This window comes from Nicotiana sylvestris, chromosome 4 (genome assembly GCF_000393655.2).
Source record: "Nicotiana sylvestris chromosome 4, ASM39365v2, whole genome shotgun sequence".
Taxonomy (NCBI): domain Eukaryota; kingdom Viridiplantae; phylum Streptophyta; class Magnoliopsida; order Solanales; family Solanaceae; genus Nicotiana; species Nicotiana sylvestris.
The window spans coordinates 108,390,222-108,412,840 of NC_091060.1; the positions used below are offsets into that span (position 1 = coordinate 108,390,222).

Genomic DNA, 22,619 nt, shown 5'->3' on the forward strand with positions numbered 1-22,619 from the left:
GCATCCTACTTGCTACTTGTGCATTTATTTGCTTCGGATTTGCATGTTTACCGGCTTATGAATAATAGGAGAAAAGTTGGGAAAAAGAAAATCAATGTGAGGGCTCCGAGAGATAATCACTTGTTTTGAAAATCAGTGTCCAAAAGTATGCTGAAACTCTGCCAAAATTTTGACAAAAATTTTCTGTTTGAAAAATAATTGGTTTATTTTCGTCCAATTTGCCCGAACTACGCCAGTTTGATTCTACCGGATGTGGGATACGTAGGCAACCATCATCGAGTCCAACTTCCCTTTTTGCAAAAATAGCTCAAAAACAACAAATTTTATTTTTGTCACAATAAGCAGGGTGATGTCGTTCTTGTTTAAAATAAGCCGGATGTCCTCAAAAAAGGCGCCGGAAGGCTATTTTTGAAAGAATAGCCCCTTTTGGTCATTTTTGTACGGTTAGCAGGCACGGCCTTAAAATCTTTTTCCCCGAAGTGTTGAAAGGCCGTATCTGCAAAACTGGGTTTTATTTTCAAAGTAAAATTTTGGAAAAAAAATGGTATCACTTTTGGGTTAAAATGAGTGACTAAAACACCTTAATAAATAAGCAGGATGAGCACGAATGAAATTGAACCCTTCACAGTCCTTAAAGAGATCCCCTTATAGCTCCACATGTGGTGGAATGATCTAGGAAAAGGCAGTAGAGAAACAATGGTAAAAGTTCTGGGAGGCCTCGTCAGACTATTGAACATCAAGCCAAGGTTAGACATAATTGAAGCTTTAATACCTTTTTGGGACCCGACTCGCAATGTGTTCCGCTTCTCTGACTTTGAGCTCACACCTACATTGGAGAAAGTTGCAGGTTATGTGGGCCTTAAAGGAAACTTTAGAAGTTGATATCCATTGGCACCAAGACCGGTATCCCCCCACAGATTTCTGGATTTGCTGAGTATTAGTTGGGATATTCGGGACGAAAAATTATTTGAAGGGTATTGCACGCTCCAGTTTTTGTATCATCGACATGGTAACCCCCGAGATTTTAAAGAGCCGAACACTGGTCTAACCCATGCTGGAATTAAAGACAAATAGGAGGCAAGACGGGGTTTAGCTTTTATGGTAGCCTTCTTGGGTGTTGTAGTTTGTCCGCGAAAAGATGGTAATATAGAGATAGGTCTCGTGGAAATGATCGATGTTGCAATCAAGAAAGCCAACAGCACTGTGGTTCCTCTAATCTTATCTGAAATCTACCGAGCCTTGACTATCTGTCGGGAAGGAGGAAAATTCTTCCAAGGTTGCAATCTGGTACTACAATTATGGATGCAAGAACATCTCTGCCACCGGTTTGGGTATATGAATTACGGTTTGACCGGTTTGAGCTACATTGAAGAATTTGAAAGCTGAGTGGCAGGTATTGAATTCCCCGAGGGTACTGAAGTTTGGCTTGCACATTTGAGATCCTTGACGGACGATAAAATTGAGTGGGCATTCGGATGGCTTCCTACCACCGAAGCAGTGTACATGTCAGCTGAAGTGTGTTATCTCCTCTTGATGGGCATCCAGAGCATCCAGCCTTATGCTCCACACAGGGTTTTGCGCCAATTAGGAAGATTTCAAACCGTTCCCAATGATGAAGATTTGAGTAAACATGTCATTGAATTGGGCCCAAAAGTCGCATTTCCAGAAAGGAAAATTTGCCAAGTGTGGAATGAATGTAGCTTTCTTGAACCTAAGACCATGGTGCGAAATCTAGCTAGAGGTGAAGTGGACCCTAAGTACATTGTCTGGTTCAGCAAAAGATTCCAGATTCCTGTAAGGCCCGCAAGAGACCCCATGTCCAACAGTTCACCGATGGGGCACAGGTGCAAAGGGACTGGTTGACCAAAGAAAACGAGTACAGGGCCAAAATAAGCCAGTTGGAAAGGCGAGTCATGGAGCTTCAGTTTGAAAATGGTGTTCAAGCTGCCGCAGACGAGGGAGAAAAGAAAAAACTAACTTAGGAAAATGAGGCCCTCAAAGCTCAGATCTGGAAGATGAAAATAGCTGCTAGAAACCCGGAAAGAAGCCGGGCTGATGAAAGACTTATAAGCGGTCTGAAAAAGAAAGTCCTTGAGTGTCAAGAAGACCTAGAAAAGTCTGAAGCCAGTCTAGCAAAAATCCAGGCACAATGGACAAAGAAGGCAGAAAAGCGGGAGAGGAACTATGAAGGGACCATCACTAGCCTAAGAAGAAAGGTAACCACTCTCGAGAATGAGGCAGCCAAGCAGGCTAAAGATTTCAAAGCTGATAGGGAACACTGTTATAATTTGGTGGCTCAAATGGAGGAAGGAATGCAACAGTTGCAAGATCAACACCTTCATGACTCTCAAGTGTTAGAATCCCGGAATCAGCAGATAGGGCGGTTGCTTCAGGAAAAAGGCAGAATTAGAGAAAGGATCAGAACCATCGCTGATTACATTACCATGAAATGCCAAGCGTGCGAAGACATGACTCATACCACCTTTTTCGCTGCAGTGATGACTTTTGTCCGCCAAGTTATGAGCGATTTGGAGTGACTGCAAGGGGATCTCGCATTTAGGCCCGCGGCGAGACCGAATGATGTCCCGCGAGCACCAGGAGTATTAATGTATTCTTGATTTTTACTTGAGTCTGTTAGAGTCTGTTAGTTTATTTTCGATTCTGTTAGTCAGTTCTTGAGTCTGTATTGTCATCTTGTTATTGGAGTTTGTTGTTTTCCTTTTAGTTTTGAATCATTGTAATCTAGAGTATTTCCCTTTTATGAGAAAAATTGAAAATCCCAAAATATTTTGTTATTTAGTTTTACATTTTATCGCCCCCAGAACTACGCTTGCTCTGATTCATGCGGGTCATGATACGTAGGCAATCTACATAGGATTCGAGCATAACCCAAAAAAAAGAGCAAAAGAGAGTGGAAATGGAAAGAAAAAAAATGGGAAAGAACAAGTAAAAGCAGGGATGAAGCATGCAACCATTGCAAAACATGTAGAAACACATTTAACTGTATAGGTGCAACACACCCCAACGTGTGATTACCTATTAGTTATTTGTGTCAAACTAACCGTTTGCTGCTATTACTCTTAGTCCAGGGTGTTTATAGAATGGTGGTTGGTTTTCGTGGTAACCTGGCTTCGCACCCGTACTTTACTAGATCGAAGGGGAGCATTGGAATGTCTTCAGAAATGACTCTGCCAACAATTCCCATCACGGATGATAGCCCAATCTCGGGCATCCCAACATCAGAATCGGCAGCTACCGAAGAAAATAGAATCTTGCGTATTTGGGTTATGGAAATGTGGGACTCTTGGGCAAATGGAAGAGAGCCACCAAGCGCAATCCCAGGATTCCCCGAACTTTTTCCTAGATCAGGTGGTACTTCCAATGTTCCAATCAGTCACCCAAATACCCCACTAGGACATCCAACTATCTCAGCTCATTTCGTAGGAATGCCTTCTGAGGTTCGCCCACAGGTGTTCATGTCCGGTGCAGCTTCAAATATCTTCACCTCTCCCCCATGCTCGGCCACGGTACAGCCTATACTACCTAGGCCCAGTTTTGACCCCTCAGCTTTCACCTTCCAAACACCTACCTTTCAAATGGAACCTTCTCAGTTTCCCACTTATACTTATCCTCAGCCACCTCAATTTGAGTTCACTGCGGGGCAAGAAAAGACTACCAAAACTCCTAAGCAAGAAGATATTGCGAAGAATATGAGGAGTATGGAGCAGAGCCTCAAGAACATACAAGGCTTGAGTGGGCAGAAAAGTGTGTCTTATGTAGATTTATGCATGTTCCCTCATGTGCACTTACCATTGGGATTCAAAACCCCAAAATTTGAGAATTACGATAGGCGCGGTGATCCTATTGCTCATCTCAAGAAATATTGCAATCAATTGCGAGGGGCCGGTGGAAAGGAAGAACTACTCATGGCCTATTTCGGAGAAAGTCTAATTGGCATCGCCTCTGAGTGGTATATGGACCAGGATATATACCGCTGGCACATCTGGGATGATCTTGCTAGAGACTTCGTCAGGCAGTTCCAGTACAATATTGATATTGCTCCAGATAGGAACTCGTTGACAAACTTGAAAAAGAAATCCTCGGAAAGCTTCCGGGAGGACGCAGTTAAATGGCGTGAGCAGGTGTCTAGGGTAAAGCCTCTAATGGATGAGGTCGAAATGGTCATAGTTTTCCTCCAAGGTCACGAAGCCGACTACTTCCAAAATATGATGTCTGTTATGGGTAAATCGTTCGCTGAAGCCATCAAGATTGGCGAAATGGTTGAAAACGGGTCGAATTCTAAGCCAATCCGCTATCAGAGCTACTTCCCAAGCCATTCAGGGTGGGTCTGGAGGAATAGTGAAAGGCGAGAAAAAGGAAGAAACATCCATGGCAGCGTCGGGTGCAAGAAAACACCGTACTCCCAGATCCCTTCTCCCAGAAAGGACCCCACAACTCTATTACCCCCACCAAGACATGGCCTATGCTTCTCATCCATACACGGTCATGAATGCTCAACCTTATGTCTGTCCACAGCAACAAGCCAACCGTAACCAAGCTCTATTTCCTAGAAACCAGCCTCCTTACTAAAACCACTACAACACCCATCCACCACAAAATAATTTTCCCCCTCGTGAACCACCTAGAAGGCCAAATTTTACACCAATCGGCGAATCCTACTCCAGTCTGTTTCCAAAGCTTGTCCAAATGGGTCTGCTACAGCTGGGTCCTCAAACTAGGCAAAACCCAACATCACCCTCTTACAGAGTTAGTGCTCGATGCGCCTATCACTCAGGGGCAGAAGGGCACGACACTGATGATTGCTGGACGCTGAAGAGAACAGTGGAGAATTTGATAGAACAAAGGAAGATAGTGCTAAGATATGAGAATGTCCCCAATATGACTAATAACCCACTACTAGCCCACAACAACGGGTCAGTAATCGGAATTATTTGTGAGGATAAGGAATTTGACTCGGCGTTGAAGGCCATCATTGCCATTACTGACGTAGAAAAGAAACCAAAAGATGCCCCGAAGCAAGACAAAGGGGAGAAAAAGAACAAAACCACCCCTTCAAAATCAGAGAAGAAATTTGTAGTGGGGACTGGGGCAACGCCTCCCAAAGATGTTGTCCTCTATGTACCTCGGGGCCGCAAAGAAAAGCAGATGACTTTGAGTCCTCCTAGGAGATTCGAGCTGAACAAGGCAACCCAAATGTATGTGCCCAAGGGAGCTTATGTGATACGGGTGCCAATTAATCCACCAAGGTTGAGTGAGCCCATGGTTATTGGCCGCGCACCGCAAAAGCCCATGACGGATCCTACCGATGTGCCCTGGAACTACAACAAATCAGTGGTAACTTACAAAGGCAAAGAAATCTCGGGAGAAGTTCAAGAAAATAACCCGGCTGAAAAGTATGTCAATTTGGAAGAGGTGAACAATGCCACTAGAAAGCGCTTCCCATCTAAGAAGCCCGTGAGTGCCAAAGAAGAGGAGACCTTCTTTTAAAAGATGAAAATGGCGGATTATGAAGTGATGGACCAGCTTCGAAAATTTCCCGAACAAGTCTCTTTATTGGCTTTGTTGATGAACTCCACCGAACATCCGAAGGTATTGATCAAGATCCTTAACGAAGCATATGTGCCTGTTGAGACTTCTGTAGAACAGTTGGAGAGGATGGCAGAAAGGTTTTTCGCAATTAACCAGATTTCCTTCAGCAAAAATGACTTGCCCCCAGAAGGGGCCACGCATAACAAAGCCTTGCACCTGATAGTCAAATGCGAAAGGTACTACATGAAAAGGGTTATGTTGGACGGAGGCTCTGGGGTAGGCATCTGCCCACTCTCAACTCTACAGCGCATGGAAATCAGGACCAAAAGAATTCAACCCAATAATGTCTATGTACGGGCTTTTGATGGTATAAAAAGGGACACAATTGGAGAGATCGATCTGATTCTGACCATTGGCCTAGTAGATTTTGAAGTAACCTTCCAAGTTCTGGATATGGACACATCCTACAATTTTCTTTTGGGGATGCCAAGGATTCATGCAGCAGGGGCTATACCTTCTACCCTTCATCAGGTGGTAAAATTTGAGCATGAAGATCAAGAGATTGTGGTCCACGGGGAAGACGAGCAATAAATTTATCCGAACCCATCAGTCCCAAGTCTTGAAGCAAGAGAGGGGAGTGAGCACATAGTTTATCAAGCCTTTGAAATTGTGGTTGCAGACCAGTACGAAGAGGGAAACCCTTGCCCCCAACCCTTTCTTTCTAATGCATCAATCATGGTGGCCAAAGAAATGATCAGACATGGCTTCAAACCGGGGAAAGGGCTCGGGAAATCCTTGCAAGGGATAACTAAACTTGTCACCCTGACCGCCAGTGAAAAGTTCTTTGGGATAGGCTTCAGATCCACTCCAGCTGATGTAAAATGGGCAAATGATAGAAAGAATGATGGTTGGGTCTTGCCTCAGCCGGTGCCGCATCTATACAGAACATTTGTCAAGCCAAAATACCATAAGGAAGAAGAATATGAGGCCTTCACGCTCGAAGAGATTGAAGAGATCTGTGGGGCAATGAGGAAGATACTATATGAAACCCACATGGTCCAGCCAGGGGAGGGCTCAAGCACCGCTGAGGTGCTGTATATGGGACCTGACGCCAAGCTACAAAATTGGAAGGCTACACCATTCCCAATCAGGCGGGAGTCCCGGTAGACCTGTCCTGCCACCTTTTCTGCATCATGAGTTATTTCAGGGTGTAACTCGGATGTTTTCTTTAGTTTCTTGTCTTTTAATTCCAATGTAAACCCTTTTATCTTCAAATTCCAAGAAGTGAAATCAATATTTCATCATTCATCTTTCTTTATTCTTTCTGATTTTTGTTATTTTCCCTTTTATTTCTTCTTTCAGTTCTAACAATGCGACTTTAAATAACATGACATGCTTGCGGACTTCATGCCCAGATCCGAACACACTGTTTAACTATGAAATAATGAACCAAGAACCGGAGTACGATGAAGAAGAGGCTTTTAGGAAAATAAATCGAGAATTGGAACAATTTGAGAATAAACCTAAGCCGAACTTAAATGATACTGAATCGGTTAATTTGGGTAGTTCTGAAGAAATCAGGGAAACCAAGATAAGCATCCACGTAGACGAAAAAACTTGAGACGCCTTAATCTAACTCTTGTTTGAGTTCAAAGATGTGTTTGCTTGGTCATATGACGACATGCCAGGACTAAGTGTTGATTTGGTGGTTCATAAGTTGCCTACTTACCCAGACTGTCCCCCAGTTCAGCAAAAGCAAAGAAAGTTCAAAACTGATATCAGTGATAAGATCAAAGAAGAGGTCACGAAGCAATTGAAAGCGGAGGTGATCCGGGTGGTCCGGTACACCACATGGTTAGCTAATGTAGTCTCAGTTCCAAAGAAAGACGGGAAGACCCGGGTATGTGTGGATTGCAGATATTTAAACATGGCAAGTCCCAAAGATAACTTCCCTTTGCCGAACATCCACGTCCTTGTTGATAACTGCGCCAAGCATGAGATGCAGTCCTTCATGGATTGTTATGCAAGATATCACCAGGTATTGATGGATGAAGAAGATGCAGAGAAGACAGCTTTTACCACACCTTGGGGTACATACTGTTATAGAGTTATGCCATTTGGTCTCAAGAACGTCGTGGCAACCTATATGAGGGTCATGATAGCCATTTTTCACGATATGATGCACCAAGAGATAGAGGTGTATGTGGACGATGTAATCATCAAATCCAAAACCCAGGACAACCACGCTCAGGACTTGAGAAAGTTTTTTGAGCGGCTGCACAAATATGATTTGAAGCTGAACCCGACCAAATGTGCATTTGGGGTGCCATCTGGCAAACTTTTGGGATTCATCGTTAGTCGGAGGGGCATCGAGTTAGACCCAACAAAGATAAAGTCTATTCGAGATTTGCCTCCTTCGAAAACCAAGAAGGATGTTATGAGTTTGTTAGGTAGATTAAACTACATCAGCCGGTTCATTGCCCAGTTGACGTCCACATGTGAACCCATATTCAAATTGCTGAAGAAAGACGCGGCAGTCAAGTGGACAGATGAATGTCAAGAAGCTTTTGATAAAATTAAGGAATATCTGTCAAATCCTCCAGTCTTGGTGCCACCTGAGCCAGGGAGGCCTTTGTTCTTGTACTTGATAGTCTTGGAAAATTCTTTCGGTTGTGTCTTCGGGCAACACGATGTGATTGGAAAGAGAAAGCAGGCTATTTACTATCTGAGCAAGAAATTCACCAGTTATGAAGCCAAGTACACTTTGTTGGAAAGGACCTGTTGCGCTTTGACTTGGGTCGCTCAGAAGTTGAGGCACTATTTGCAAGCCTACACCACTTACCTTATAATCAGGTTGGATCCTTTAAAATACATATTCCAGAAGCCAATGCCCACTGGGAGGCTAGCAAAGTGGCAGATCCTGCTTACGGAATTCGACATAGTATATGTCACTCGCACGGCAATGAAAGCCCAGGCGTTAGCAGATCACTTGGCTGAAAATCCGGTCGATGATGAATACCAACCTTTGAATACATACTTCTCGGATGAAGAGGTAAACTCAGTTTGGGCAATATCCGAAGACATCGACGCTTGGAAAATGTTCTTCGATGGAGCTGTAAACGCAAAAGGTGTTGGAATTGGGGCAATCTTGATCTCGCCCACCGGTCAGCATTACCCGGCCACAGCTAGGCTTCGGTTTTTCTGCACAAACAACACTGCCAAGTACAAAGCTTGCATTATGGGTATGAACATGGCAATCGACCAAGATGTCGAAGAACTGTTAATCATGGGAGACTCAGATTTGATTATCCGACAAGCTCAAGGAGAATGGGAAACCCGAGACATCAAGCTTATTCCTTATAGGAAACATGTGGAAGAACTTGGTAAGTGATTCAAGTCAATAGAGTTCAGGTACATTCCTCGTTGCCACAATGAACTAGATGATGCTCTTGCCACTTTAGCCTCAATGCTACCATACTCGGGCAATGCCCACATTGACCCCTTGGAAATCCAGATCCGGGAAAAGCATGGTTATTGTAATACGGTTGAAACAGGGCCAAATACCCAACCATGGTATCATGACATCAAAAGGTTTTTGAAAACGCAAGAATACCCCGAGCAAACCAATGGAGACCAGAAGAGAACCATTAGGCAGCACGCAAGTGGTTTCTTTTTGAGTGGCGATGTCTTGTACAAGAGAACTCTGGACCTCAACTTGTTAAGATGTGTTGACACAGAAGAGGCAGGAAGGATCATGCATGAGGTACACGCGGGAATATGCGGACCCCACATGAACGGGTATGTTTTAGCAAAGAAAATCCTTCGAGCGGGCTATTACTGAATAACCATGGACAAGGATTGTTTCAGCTTTGTCCGAAAGTGTCATCAGTGTCAGGTGCACGGTGATTTGATTCATGCACCTCCCACAGAACTACATCTCATGTCAGCACCTTGGCCATTTGTTGCTTGGGGTATGGACGTCATTGGGCCAATCGAGTCGAAAGCCTCAAATAGGCACAGATTCATACTAGTTGTCATTGACTACTTCACGAAATGGGTTGAAGCCATCACTCTCACATCCGTCACCAAGAAAGTTGTGGTATATTTCGTGCACTCCAATCTTATCTATCATTTTGGCATTCCTGCAACTATTATCACAAACAATGATGCAAACTTGAATAGTCATTTGATGGGAGAGATATGTGAACAATTCAAGATAATGCACCGGAACTCTACTTCTTATCGGCCCAAAACCAATGGGGGCCATCAAAGCAGCAAACAAAAACATCAAAAAGATTTTGAGAAAGATGATTCAAAGTTCCAGTCAGTGGCACGAAAAGTTACCATTTGCATTGTTGGGATATCACACTACTATGTGCACGTCAATTGGAGCCACCCCGTATATTTTGGTTTATGGCACTAAAGCCGTAACACCCGCAGAGGTTGAAATCCGATCTCTCCGGATCATTGTTGAAGCTGAAATTGAAGACAGTGAGTGGGTTAAAACCCGGCTGGAACAGTTAACCTTGATCAATGAAAAGCGAATGGCCGCGGTCTGCCACGGGCAGTTGTACCAACAAAGAATGGCCCGTGCCTACAACAAGAAAGTGCGGCCTAGAAATTTTGAAGTGCGGCAACTCGTTTTAAGGCGTATCCTTCCCCATCACCAGGAAGCGAAAGGAAAATTTTCTCCTAATTGGAAGGGCCCATACATCGTTAGAAAGATATTTCCAAAAGGGGCATTGTATCTGGGAGATATCGAAGGGAATGATCCCGAAGCGGCTATAATGCGGATGCAGTCAAAAGGTATTATGTTTAGCTTTTCTACAGCGACAACCTTGTCCGATTGGGATGACGAAGGCTTTCATTCTCGCTACCCAAACACTATCCACCCTTTGCAAACCCATTTGAGCCGGTTACTCTTCTTTGATTACCCTCTTGAGAACCGTAAAGTGTTAAAAAAATGTTTTCCTGAACTACGTTCGACTTGATTCCGAAAGGATACATAGGCAGCCTCTCTCTGGGGTTCAGTCACACCAAAATAAAAACCCAAATTTTCCCAAAAGTGAAATTGGGGCAGATGACATAATGGTTCAGCAATAAGCCCACTATAATGGTTCCGAAGATGTAATTCCATCCAGATTCTTTTTACCCAAACCTTGTCCAAGTCCTTCTGATCAATTGGCAAAGGTGTCGGAATTAGAAAACACCATTGTTTGGATCTGATACAATCAAACTGAGAGAAATAAAATGAGAGAGTCTTATCGGTGAAAACTTACGGACACCATAAGGCGACGGTGAGCAGAGAAATTGGAAACAAGAGAGCCCGCTTAGTGAAAACTTGTAAAAGCATTATCGGGCGATAGTGAGAAGAGAAATAAGAGAGGTCGATTGGCGAAAACCCGCAAAGGGCGCCGTCAATCAAAAAGAAGACACCTCTCACCAATGAAAGAATCCTGGCAAGATTCCCTAGTTTCGAAACACGGGTCACAATGAGTTTATGGAAACTTGGAAAAGTTTGTGCGGGTCGGACATCTAGTCCAAGAAGCATATCATGTCTATTTGAAGTCTGCATGCACCCCAGATAAGTCCTTCCTTCCCTCCCGAAAGGGACACTTCTCTTTAAATTCATTTTTCTTGCCTTTTGTTTACTTTTTCCTTGAATCCCTTTCGATCTAACTCTGTTTCCGAAACTAATACAAAGAAAAGGTGGCAAGATTAGACATAGGGCCTCCATTCCCTAGTCGCCTTTTGCCAACATTAGGGCTCCAATCCCTGAGTTGAGCCTTTTTAGACATAGGGCCTCCATTCCCTAGTCGCCTTTTGCCAACATTAGGGCTCCAATCCCTGAGTTGAGCCTTTTTAGACATAGGGCCTCCATTCCCTAGTCGCCTTTTGCCAACATTAGGGCTCCAATCCCTGAGTTGAGCCTTTTTAGACATAGGGCCTCCATTCCCTAGTCGCCTTTTGCCAACATTAGGGCTCCAATCCCTGAGTTGAGCCTTTTTAGACATAGGGCCTCCATTCCCTAGTCGCCTTTTGCCAACATTAGGGCTCCAATCCCTGAGTTGAGCCTTTTTAGACATAGGGCCTCCATTCCCTAGTCGCCTTTTGCCAACATTAGGGCTCCAATCCCTGAGTTGAGCCTTTTTAGACATAGGGCCTCCATTCCCTAGTCGCCTTTTGCCAACATTAGGGCTCCAATCCCTGAGTTGAGCCTTTTTAGACATAGGGCCTCCATTCCCTAGTCGCCTTTTGCCAACATTAGGGCTCCAATCCCTGAGTTGAGCCTTTTTAGACATAGGGCCTCCATTCCCTAGTCGCCTTTTGCCAACATTAGGGCTCCAATCCCTGAGTTGAGCCTTTTTAGACATAGGGCCTCCATTCCCTAGTCGCCTTTTGCCAACATTAGGGCTCCAATCCCTGAGTTGAGCCTTTTTAGACATAGGGCCTCCATTCCCTAGTCGCCTTTTGCCAACATTAGGGCTCCAATCCCTGAGTTGAGCCTTTTTAGACATAGGGCCTCCATTCCCTAGTCGCCTTTTGCCAACATTAGGGCTCCAATCCCTGAGTTGAGCTTTTTAGACATAGGGCCTCCATTCCCTAGTCGCATTTTGCCAACATTAAGACTCCAATCCCTGAGTTGAGCTTTTTTAGACATAGGGCCTCCATTCCCTAGTCGCCTGTTGCCAACATTAGGGCTCCAATCCCTGAGTTGAGCCTTTTTAGACATAGGGCCTACATTCCCTAGTCGCCTTTTGCCAACATTAGGGCTCCAATCCATGAGTTGAGCTTTTTAGACATAGGGCCTCCATTCCCTAGTCGTCTTTTGCCAACATTAGGGCTCCAATCCCTGAGTTGAGCTTTTTAGACATATGGCCTCCATTCCCTTGTCGCCTTTTGCCAACATTAGGGCTCCAATCCTTGAGTTGAGCCTTTTTAGACATAGGGCCTCCATTCCCTAGTCGCCTTTTGCCAACATTAGGGCTCCAATCCCTAAGTTGAGCTTTTTAGTCATAGGACCTCCATTCCCTAGTCACCTTTTGCCAATATTAGGGCTCCAATCCCTGAGTTGAGCTTTTTAGACATAGGGTCTCCATTCCCTAGTCGTCTTTTGCCAACATTAGGGCTTCAATCCCTGAGTTGAGCCTTTTTAGACATAGGGCCTCCATTCCCTAGTCGCCTTTTGCCAACATTAGGGCTCCAATCCCTGAGTTGAGCTTTTTAGACATAGGGCCTCCATTCCCTAGTCGCCTTTTGTCAACATTAGGGCTCTAATCCCTGAGTTGAGCCTTTTTAGACATAGGGCCTCCATTCCCTAGTCTCCTTTTGCCAACATTAGGGCTCCAATCCCTGAGTTGATCCTTTTTAGACATAGGGCCTCCATTCTATAGTCGCCTTTTGCCAACATTAGGGCTCCAATCCCTGAGTTGAGCTTTTTAGACATAGGGCCTCCATTCCCTAGTCGCCTTTTGCCAATATTAGGGCTTCAATCCCTGAGTTGAGCCTTTTAGACATAGGGCCTCCATTCCCTAATCGCCTTTTGCCAACATTAGGGCTTCAATCCCTGAGTTGAGCTTTTTAGACATAGGGTCTCCATTCCCTAGTCGCATTTTGCCAACATTAGGGCTCCAATCCCTGAGTTGAGCCTTTTAGACATAGGGCCTCCATTCCCTAGTCGCCTTTTGCCAACATTAGGGCTCAAATTCCTGAGTTGAGCCTTTTTAGACATAGGGCCTCCATTCTCTAGTCGCCTTTTGCCAACATTAGGGCTACAATCCCTGAGTTGACATTTTAGATATAGGGCTCTTTCCCCTGATCTTTTCCCTTCCAGATAGATGCAATCCTTATTTTATTTGTTTTTTTTTAAAAAAAAAGGATAGTTTAATTTGCGTTGCAAATAACTCATGAAATTTTCCTAGTGAAAATTGGGGTAGAAAAAAGTTTCATTCGTTTGTTTTGTTTTGGGTGTCTTAGTAGATTTTACCTCCAGACACAGGGTTCAAGACGACCAAAAGAATGAGTCTCAATCCAGAATAAAGAAAAGAAGGAAGAGAACAAAAAGAAGTGAATTCAAAGTGCTGAAGCAGACAAAGATGCGAACTGCTCAAAACTTGATTGAGGGCACAAGCTTCGCCTGTCTCGCCTTAATCCAGTGAACCAGCACCTACAGCTTGCAAGCATCAAGATTCGGATCGAGGTTCACAGCAAAATCAGCTAAGACTCAAGATCAAGTTTCAAGAGATTTATAGATAGGAATCTTGTAACTCGTAGTTGATAGGCCTAGCTAGACTAGCTTTTGATTTTCCTTTTTGGTGTAATAAGGAGGTCAGCAAGCAGTAGCAGCAGTGAAATCACACCTTCCTGGTAGTCCCAGCTACCAAAACTTCCAAAACTACACCGACCTGATTCCTTTATAGCCAAGGATATATAGGCAACCTTTGAAGCATGGTTTGGTCAGACTCTTTTCAAAATGTTTCTCATGGAGTGTCAAACGGGCAAAAATCCCTCATAATTGCTCATTTTGTCTTTGCCCGAAAACCCTTCGTGTCTCCGAGCAAAGAGGGGCAGCTGTGAGCACGTGATTTTTGCCACGCATGAATTACTCCTATAGAATCCCCAAAATTAGGATTTTTCTTTTGTTATTTGATTTTTAGAAATTAATTGCCCAATTTTCGTGTTTGTTTACATTTTTATGTCCATATTTAATTTAAATCATGAAAAATAGCAAAATATATCACGCATTGCATATAGGAATTAATTTTACATTTTTTAGATTAATTAGTAAATTAATGTTTTACAAAAATGGAAAAATCACAAAAATAACTTATTTTTGCATTCATTATTGTTTAATTTCAAATTTTGGTAGTTTTCTTTTAATTTGGGCACTTAATTAGTTGTGGTAATTATTATTTGGAGTTAATTAATTTAATTTGGTAAGATAATCTAGTTTTGAGATTTTAATTTAGGTTTTTATTTTTATTTGGAATTAATTAAAAGAATTTGAAAATAAAAAGAAAATGAAAGGAAAAGAAGAGAAAAGAATCAGATTCTGGGCCATTTCAATTAAAATTACCAGGCCCAGACCCTAAACCCGTCCAAACCACTCAACTACCCAACCCAGACCCGTGTCCAACCCGGTCCAGCATCCCCATAACCAAAACGACCCTGTTTTGTATGCATTTAATCGCGACCATTGGACCTCCCTAATCCAACGGTCCGGAACTGGGGTATCCTATAATATATAATGGTCCAAACACCCGTACCCCCCCCTCTAACTCATCGTCTCTCATCTTCCCCATCATCAGAAACCTTACCCCCAAAAAAACCCTAACGCCGCCCTGAAATCCCACCGCTTGAGGGTGGCGGCGCCACCTCTAATTGGACCCAAATTAACACCCTAGGACAGTCTTCTCTCCCTCATTCCAAATCCTCACTTAGATTCCTTCAAACATCTCTGGAGCTCCTCGAATATCAAATCGAAGAGTCGAGCCCTAAGAGCCTAAAGTAGGAATCATGCATGCAAGCCACTTTAGGAATTTTCCGTTTGTTTCAAGTTGGTTTTGGAACAAAATAGTGACACTCGTTTGTTCTTCACCAAGAACAAACATTTGCCACTGTTTTGGATTGAATCAGTGCCTCAGTTTTGATTTCAAGTTTAGCTGGTAAGTCCCATTCATTTTTTTTTTTCAAAATTGTCTATGTGTCACCTCTGTTCTTTTTCTCTCTTTTAATTTGTTTTTTGATTTGCCTAGTTTTATTAATTATCCTGTTAGAAGTTTTGATTTGGTTACTTAGATTAATTTATTAGCTTAATTAGTTCCCCGACTGTTTGTGATCATTAATTAGTCGATTTGTTTGGTTTTTAAGTTTTTTGAATTTGTTTGGGTTTCACCTTTGTTATTTGGGCTCTGAGCTCAGTCTAAGACCTCATTCTAAAGGAATTCTATTTGGTTTGAGTCTGAGCCCATGTTATTGAAACATTGAGACTGTTTGGGTATTCATAGCCCATACTTGAAGTCTGGTTGGGTTTCAAGGTAAAAACAGGGCACTAAGGGGGTATTTTGGGTAAAGGGCGTAGGGAATCTCTCAGTAACCACTTAGGAAGGTGCCTAGAAGCTGCAAAAACAGACTAACTTGATCAGCAGAATAAAGGACTAAGTAGCAAAAAGGAAAATTTGAAAAGGACTAAAAATGAAATAACTAAACTCTTAAGGTTGCCCTAGTAACTTGCCTATAAATGCATAGTTACTTGGGGTTCAATTCAGATTTTTTAGAGATTAAAAAAGGCTAAGAAACTCAGAAAAGATAACGTCTGGAATTTGAAGAAAATCATTGTTCCATTGAGTTCCATTTCTGATTTTTGGAATTCTGACTTGCTAAGGCAATTTTTGGTTCAGTGGCTGTGTGAAATGGCTTGAACTTGTTCTTCTCTTAAAGTTCGGGGCTGAGTTTTGGGTCAAAGTTATTGTTTCATTGTTGGTTGAGTTTATTTCACTGGATATTTGTTAGAATCTGGAACTTTTCTTGCTGTTGAGTTTTACTGTCTTGGTTTCTGCTGTTGCTGGACCTGTTACACTGCTGTTGTAGCTGCTTGTTGCCCTCACATTTTTCCTTTTGTGTATTTTCCAGGTATTTCCCCAAACCATTGTCAACAGGTGACTGAGAACATGTATGTCGAGTTGAGGCCTGACTGAATGCAAGCTGTTTTGAATCCATTACATCTGTTTCCCCTACTTCTTAAATGTTATGTAATAAGTCTTGAATTACACATGTTGTCTTAGTTATCTCATGCCCTTAGGATGCTATACAAGTGAGTGTGTGCTCTTTAAGAGTTTTGGGTGTCACACCTCCTTTTTCCGCGCCCGGGGGGGTGCGAGGGAGTTTTTCCCAATTAAAGGACAATCGAAACGGGATTTATTTATTTATTTCAGAGTCGCCACTTGGGAGATTTAGGGTGTCCCAAGTCACCAATTTTAATCCCGAATCGAGGAAAATAATGACTCTATATTACAGTCTGCGTACCAGAAATCCGGATAAGGAATTCTGTTAACCCGGGAGAAGGTGTTAGGCATTCCCGAGTTCCGTGGTTCTAGCACGGTCGCTCAACTGTTATATTCGGCTTGATTATCTGATTTTATACAAGTGTGAACTTATGTGCAAAATTTAACTTTTAACCGCTTTTATCATTTACTGTTTTTATCAAGAATTGCAACGTTGTGAAAATGTATCTCGAACCGCGTTACAATCAATGTACCCGTGGTCGTCGACACACTTTGACTCCGTTGAGATTTGGATTTGGGTCACATCAATGTGCACCCGAGTTTAAGGAAATTAAATTATTAAAGGCGCGCCTAAAGCGACTAGCGTATTTATTTTGGGTAGGACCGTGGAATTTTACTAAACGGTCCATCCCGAAGTCTAAACAATTTTTAAAGCAAATATTTACTGAGGGCCCCGCAATTTGTATTTTTATTTGGCGAGGCTCATCTCATTCTTATTATTATTTTTTTTTTTAAATTTTATTTTTTATTTTTAAAAAAAAATGAATTTGCAACGTCATGGACACGTATCTCGAACCACGTCACAATCAATGCACCCGTGATTAGAAACACATTTCGACTCCGTTGGGAATTGGCTTTGGGTCACATAAATGTGCACCCGAGTTTAAGAAGGTAAGATTTATTAAGGCGCGTCCTAAAGAGTCTAACGTATTGTTATTTTAGGAGGGTTGTGAGATTTTGCTAAACAACCCGTCCTGGAAACTAAATGCTTCGATAATATACATTTTAACAAGGGCCCCGCATCTTATGCGTTTTTGTTTGTCGAGGCTCATCTTGTCTTTATTTTTGAAAGGATGTCCTATAACAACTACGTTTCTTATCGCGTTTGTCTCTACTAATTGAAAACAGTAAATAGCCCTAGTCGATTACATGCTTGCGAGCTTATTTATAACAGGATTCAAAATGCTTTTACGGAATAGTAAAATGTGACTACACTTATGGACAACTAGTCGAAATTTATGGGCCCAAACCTAGCTCATGCGAGATGGCCAGACTTGGGCCCCTGTTTTTCCAATACGGGCCTACTTGATTTGTTTCGATTTGGGTTCGGCCTTCATGAGGTTGAGGCCTTGAACTGATTCTTTGTTTTGTGAAATGAGTTTATCAATTTATATGTGGCAATCTGACAAAAGAGGAAAGAACTTTAACTAAAGTGGATAGTTTTCCTATTTGGCCGACCTTAGAGAATATATTACACCATCAGACTAAGTCTAAGATACAACTTATTGCACTGGGAATATTTTCACCTAACAGCATACATATATGACTAGCATTCACTAACCTACATTGATATACTAAGCATGTAGACTACTTCTATTATCCAAACGAAAATGTAACTATTACATACTACATGACATTTAAGATAACAGTCCATGTATACATAAAAACAATCTGCAGGTCCTCTCTTTTGCATTCATGCTCAAACTTTCAGTTACATTGGTGGTATTAATTGTGTACCTGGTAAGGAAAGGAAAGGAAGAAGGAGAGCAATCAGTTGAGTAGTATGCGACAAACACAGCAGCAGCAGACACACAGCGACAACACAGCAACAAACAACAACCACAAGTGTTTTCTACAGTCCACAGACAACCAGCAGTATTTCCCAGAACAAAGAGAACCAGCAAATAGTCGAGCAATCCCAGGAAAGAGTAGAGAAACCAACAACAATAACAGGGAGTTCAATGCAACACCACCAGTTCAACAACCATAAACAGCTCAATCAATGCAAACAACAGAACTTGGCCAAGACAGCTTGACCAAAATACACTCTTATACAACTTTCAGACAGTGTTTGGTTGCAATGCCTTACTGAAACTCTCTTATGTTTTCAGTCTTTTTCTTTAAACTCACAAAACCTTTCTTAAGACTTAAAGATCCCAGCCTCAAGACTCAAAATTCTAGCTCAAGACTAAAAATTCCCCTCTTTCTTCTTTTCTGAAGACTAAAAATCCAGCCCCTTTTTTAGGTTCTCAAAGGACCTATTTATAGGCCAAATGACCCAGTGCAGCTGAGCTGCCCTCATGCTGCAACTTGCAGTCTGCCCATACTCTGTTAAACCCATGCTTCAGCATCTCTTGATGCCAGCCATTGGTTCCTCACGCCTGGTTTTGTTTAATCAAGAGTTATGGGCTCATTTTACTATTCATTTTAAGCCCCATGCCCTTGTGTCTTGTTCCCCATTGGTATTAGTTTAATCTTAATTAGTACCCTACTTGCCAGCTTCATTTAAACTAACCTTTTCTGCCCTTTTCAAATCCCAGATTACCCCTGTTTAACCTTGATTATTACTGCCCTGCCTATTGCAGCATCAGGGCACTTTGGGCTTTGATCATTCGATTTCAGAACTGCCCCAGCCTGGCTTTTTAATTGTTTACAATGTAGTTACAAACTAACATTCATAGGTAATGCCCAACATTCAAATCACAATACAGGCCCATTCAGAATATTTGAACATTCAGTCGTAGGAAACTAATCGACGACATTTATCAGGTCGACTACACTAATTATAACAGGTAATAATCAGTCGCTCATATAAACAATACGTTCAGGGACCTAAAGGGCATCAAACAACTTTTGTTCAATTACTGGGGGGCCTATATGAATTAACTCATTTGACGACTAATCTAATTGACGCACATGTATGTCACAGAGTACATTTAGAACACAAACAGAAAACCAACTGACCAAATAAGAGGCCTTTGACAGAGATGGAAGAAATCCGAATGAAAATAACAAAATAACAAACAAACACAACGAAGCATGCTGACAACTTAATTAGAACCAAACAAAGAGAAAAGGAAACTTACCGAAAAAGTTTGAAATCAAAACGGACCCAAATCTGACTCAACTTCGAACTCTTGAGGCCGAACAAACTTTAATCAGGGTGTTCTCACATGAGAACACCTTGATTAAGGTCTATTAGACCTCAAACCCTTGTCAAGACCGGTCGGATTCCCCGGGTGCATGTGTTTCAAGTTCTGGATTTTCAGATCTGGATTTTTAGGAGTTGTGGGTAGATTCGGACCAAACCAAGCTTGGTTTGGTCACGAGAAAGGTCAGGGGAGTGTCTGGTATGAAGATGGGGTGGTTTGGCATAGTTCCGGGTTCGACTCAAATCTTCAAATGAAGATTCGAGACGAAGGAAGATGATTCGAGGCAAATGGATAGCAGATCCATGTTTAGGACAGTGAGGGGGTCTTAGGGTGTTCAGGAGGTGGCCACCGGCGTTCGTGCCGCCGGCTTTAATGGCGAGGGGGACTAGGGCGGCTTGCTAGGGTTTGGGGTTTCAGGTTTGATCTTGGGGACGAAGGGATGGGGTGCTGGTATAGGGGGCGTGGGGTGTAAGGGAAGGTTTATATATGGTCTATGGGATTGGATCTGAGCCGTTAGATCAGATGATCTCAACGGCTTGGATCTGAGGGTGAGAAATGAGACGGGGTCGTTTGGTTTAAGTGAGGGGTTGGGTCAGACCGGTTATTGGGTCGGGTTTGAAAATGGGTTGCTGAAAGAGATCCTGAGCCGTTGGATTGGCCTGGACGGACGGCTCAGATTGATTTGCCTGAAACGGCGTCGTTTCAGGAGGCGCCTGGGCAGGCCTGGACTTGGACTGGGTCTGAATGCTGGTTTTGGGCCTTTTTTGTTTCACTTCCTGGGCCCAAACCGATTTTAATCCCTTTTTTTTTGTTTTCTAATTTCATTTTCTTTTAAAACAAAAAAATAATAAAAATAATGAAATTAAAACTAAACAACAAGGCAACCTCTTAACATAATTATCACAAAAATATTTAAATAAATAAACCTAGAACGAATGATGCACATATATATGTTTTGAATTTTCTTTTAATGACACACATTTTTTTGTATTTTGTTTGATAATGATAAAAATGCAAAATGGACAGACCCTCAAATGACTAACAACACATGTCATGAAAAATTTGTACCGCGGGGTCACTTGTCATTATTTTTATATTTTGTTTTCCTTTTGGAGTGATTGCTCGTGAAGCAAAAATCACGTGCTTACAGCTGCCCCTCTTTGCACGAAGACACGAAGGGTTTTCGCGCAAAGATAAAGCGAGCTATTTTTGCCCGTCCGAATACTCCGTGTGAAGCATTTTTGAAAAAGATTTGACCGAACCTCTGCTTCCGAGGTTTCCTACATATCCTGGGCTGAAACAGGAATCAGGTCAGTGTAGTTCGGGAAATTTTGGTAGCTGGGACTACCGTGTGACTGTAGTGCCTGGTGCTGTTGTGCGCTGTCGCATGCTGCTGTAGGATGCTACTGCTCAACCGATCTCCTTGTTACATTGCTCTAAAAAGGAAAAACAAGAAGCTAAGCTGGACTGAAGATCATGAGATCTCATCCATCTTCAACTTGTTCTTGTTGCCTTGCTTTCTTGTCGGCTAATGCTTTCCTCCGATGCCTTTATCTTGTGACTTTGGGAGATGATGCTGGTCCTTTGCTAACGTTTGAATGTCAGTTTTCATCACTTCACTTGATCCGCTGGGAACATGCCCTCTTCTTCAAGCCTTTCCATTGCTTCTTTGGTGGTATGACTTTTCATCAAAATTGTTATGTTGGGCATGCTATAACATTCCCAAACTGCTTCTTTTGAGACGCGTTCCTTTTTCCTTTTTGAAATGCGCGCTTGCCTCTACAGTTGTCTGCTTCTTGGTGCTGGGGATTCTATTGTTTCCTGTTTGGGGATCTCTATTGTACCCTTCCGTCTTCAGGTGGGGTGACTGATTCCAAAATCTAGAACTTAAAAGTATTCCCGCATTATACTGGTGGGCGACCTAGAACTTAAATGTATTCCCGCATTATACTGGTGGGCGACCTAGAACTTAAATGTATTCCCGCATTATACTGGTGGGCGACCTAGAACTAAAAGTATTCCCGCATTATACTGGTGGGCGACCTAGAACTTAAATGTATTCCCGCATTATACTGGTGGGCGACCTAGAACTAAAAGTATTCCCGCATTATACTGGTGGGCGACCTAGAACTTAAATGTATTCCCGCATTATACTGGTGGGTGACCTAGAACTTAAATGTATTCCCGCATTATACTGGTGGGCGACCTAGAACTAAAAGTATTCCCGCATTATACTGGTGGGCGACCTAGAACTTAAATGTATTCCCGCATTATACTGGTGGGCGACCTAGAACTTAAATGTATTCCCGCATTATACTGGTGGGCGACCTAGAACTAAAGGTATTCCCGCATTATACTGGTGGGCGACCTAGAACTTAAATGTATTCCCGCATTATACTGGTGGGCGACCTAGAACTTAAATGTATTCCCGCATTATACTGGTGGGCGACCTAGAACTAAAAGTATTCCCGCATTATACTGGTGGGCGACCTAGAACTTAAATGTATTCCCGCATTATACTGGTGGGCGACCTAGAACTTAAATGTATTCCCGCATTATACTGGTGGGCGACCTAGAACTTAAAAGTATTCCCGCATTATACTGGTGGGCGACCTAGAACTTAAATGTATTCCCGCATTATACTGGTGGGCGACCTAGAACTTAAAAGTATTCCCGCATTATACTGGTGGGCGACCTAGAACTTAAAAGTATTCCCGCATTATACTGGTGGGCGACCTAGAACTTAAATGTATTCCCGCATTATACTGGTGGGCGACCTAGAACTTAAAAGTATTCCCGCATTATACTGGTGGGCGACCTAGAACTTAAATGTATTCCCGCATTATACTGGAGGGCGACCTAGAACTTAAAAGTATTCCCGCATTATACTGGTGGGCGACCTAGAACTTAAATGTATTCCTGCATTATACTGGTGGGCGACCTAGAACTTAAATGTATTCCCGCATTATATTGGTGGGCGACCTAGAACTTAAAAGTATTCCCGCATTATACTGGTGGGCGACCTAGAACTTAAATGTATTCCCGCATTATACTGGTGGGCGACCTAGAACTTAAAAGTATTCCCGCATTATACTGGTGGGCGACCTAGAACTTAAATGTATTCCCGCATTAT

At 42.6% G+C, this 22,619-nt stretch overlaps 1 protein-coding gene across 1 annotated transcript; it reads left to right on the top strand.

Annotated features, from left to right (window-relative positions):
- Window positions 1-3,101: 3,101 nt before the first annotated feature.
- On the top strand, window positions 3,102-4,553 carry LOC138889973 (uncharacterized). The gene has a single exon (XM_070173321.1). It carries the CDS (start codon window positions 3,102-3,104, stop codon window positions 4,551-4,553), a length of 1,452 nt encoding a protein of 483 aa, XP_070029422.1.
- Window positions 4,554-22,619: the final 18,066 nt, after the last annotated feature.

Excerpts from the sequence above, each read along its gene's own strand:
- LOC138889973 (XM_070173321.1), top strand. The coding sequence starts at position 3,102 with ATGGTGGTTGGTTTTCGTGGTAACCTGGCTTCGCACCCGTACTTTACT.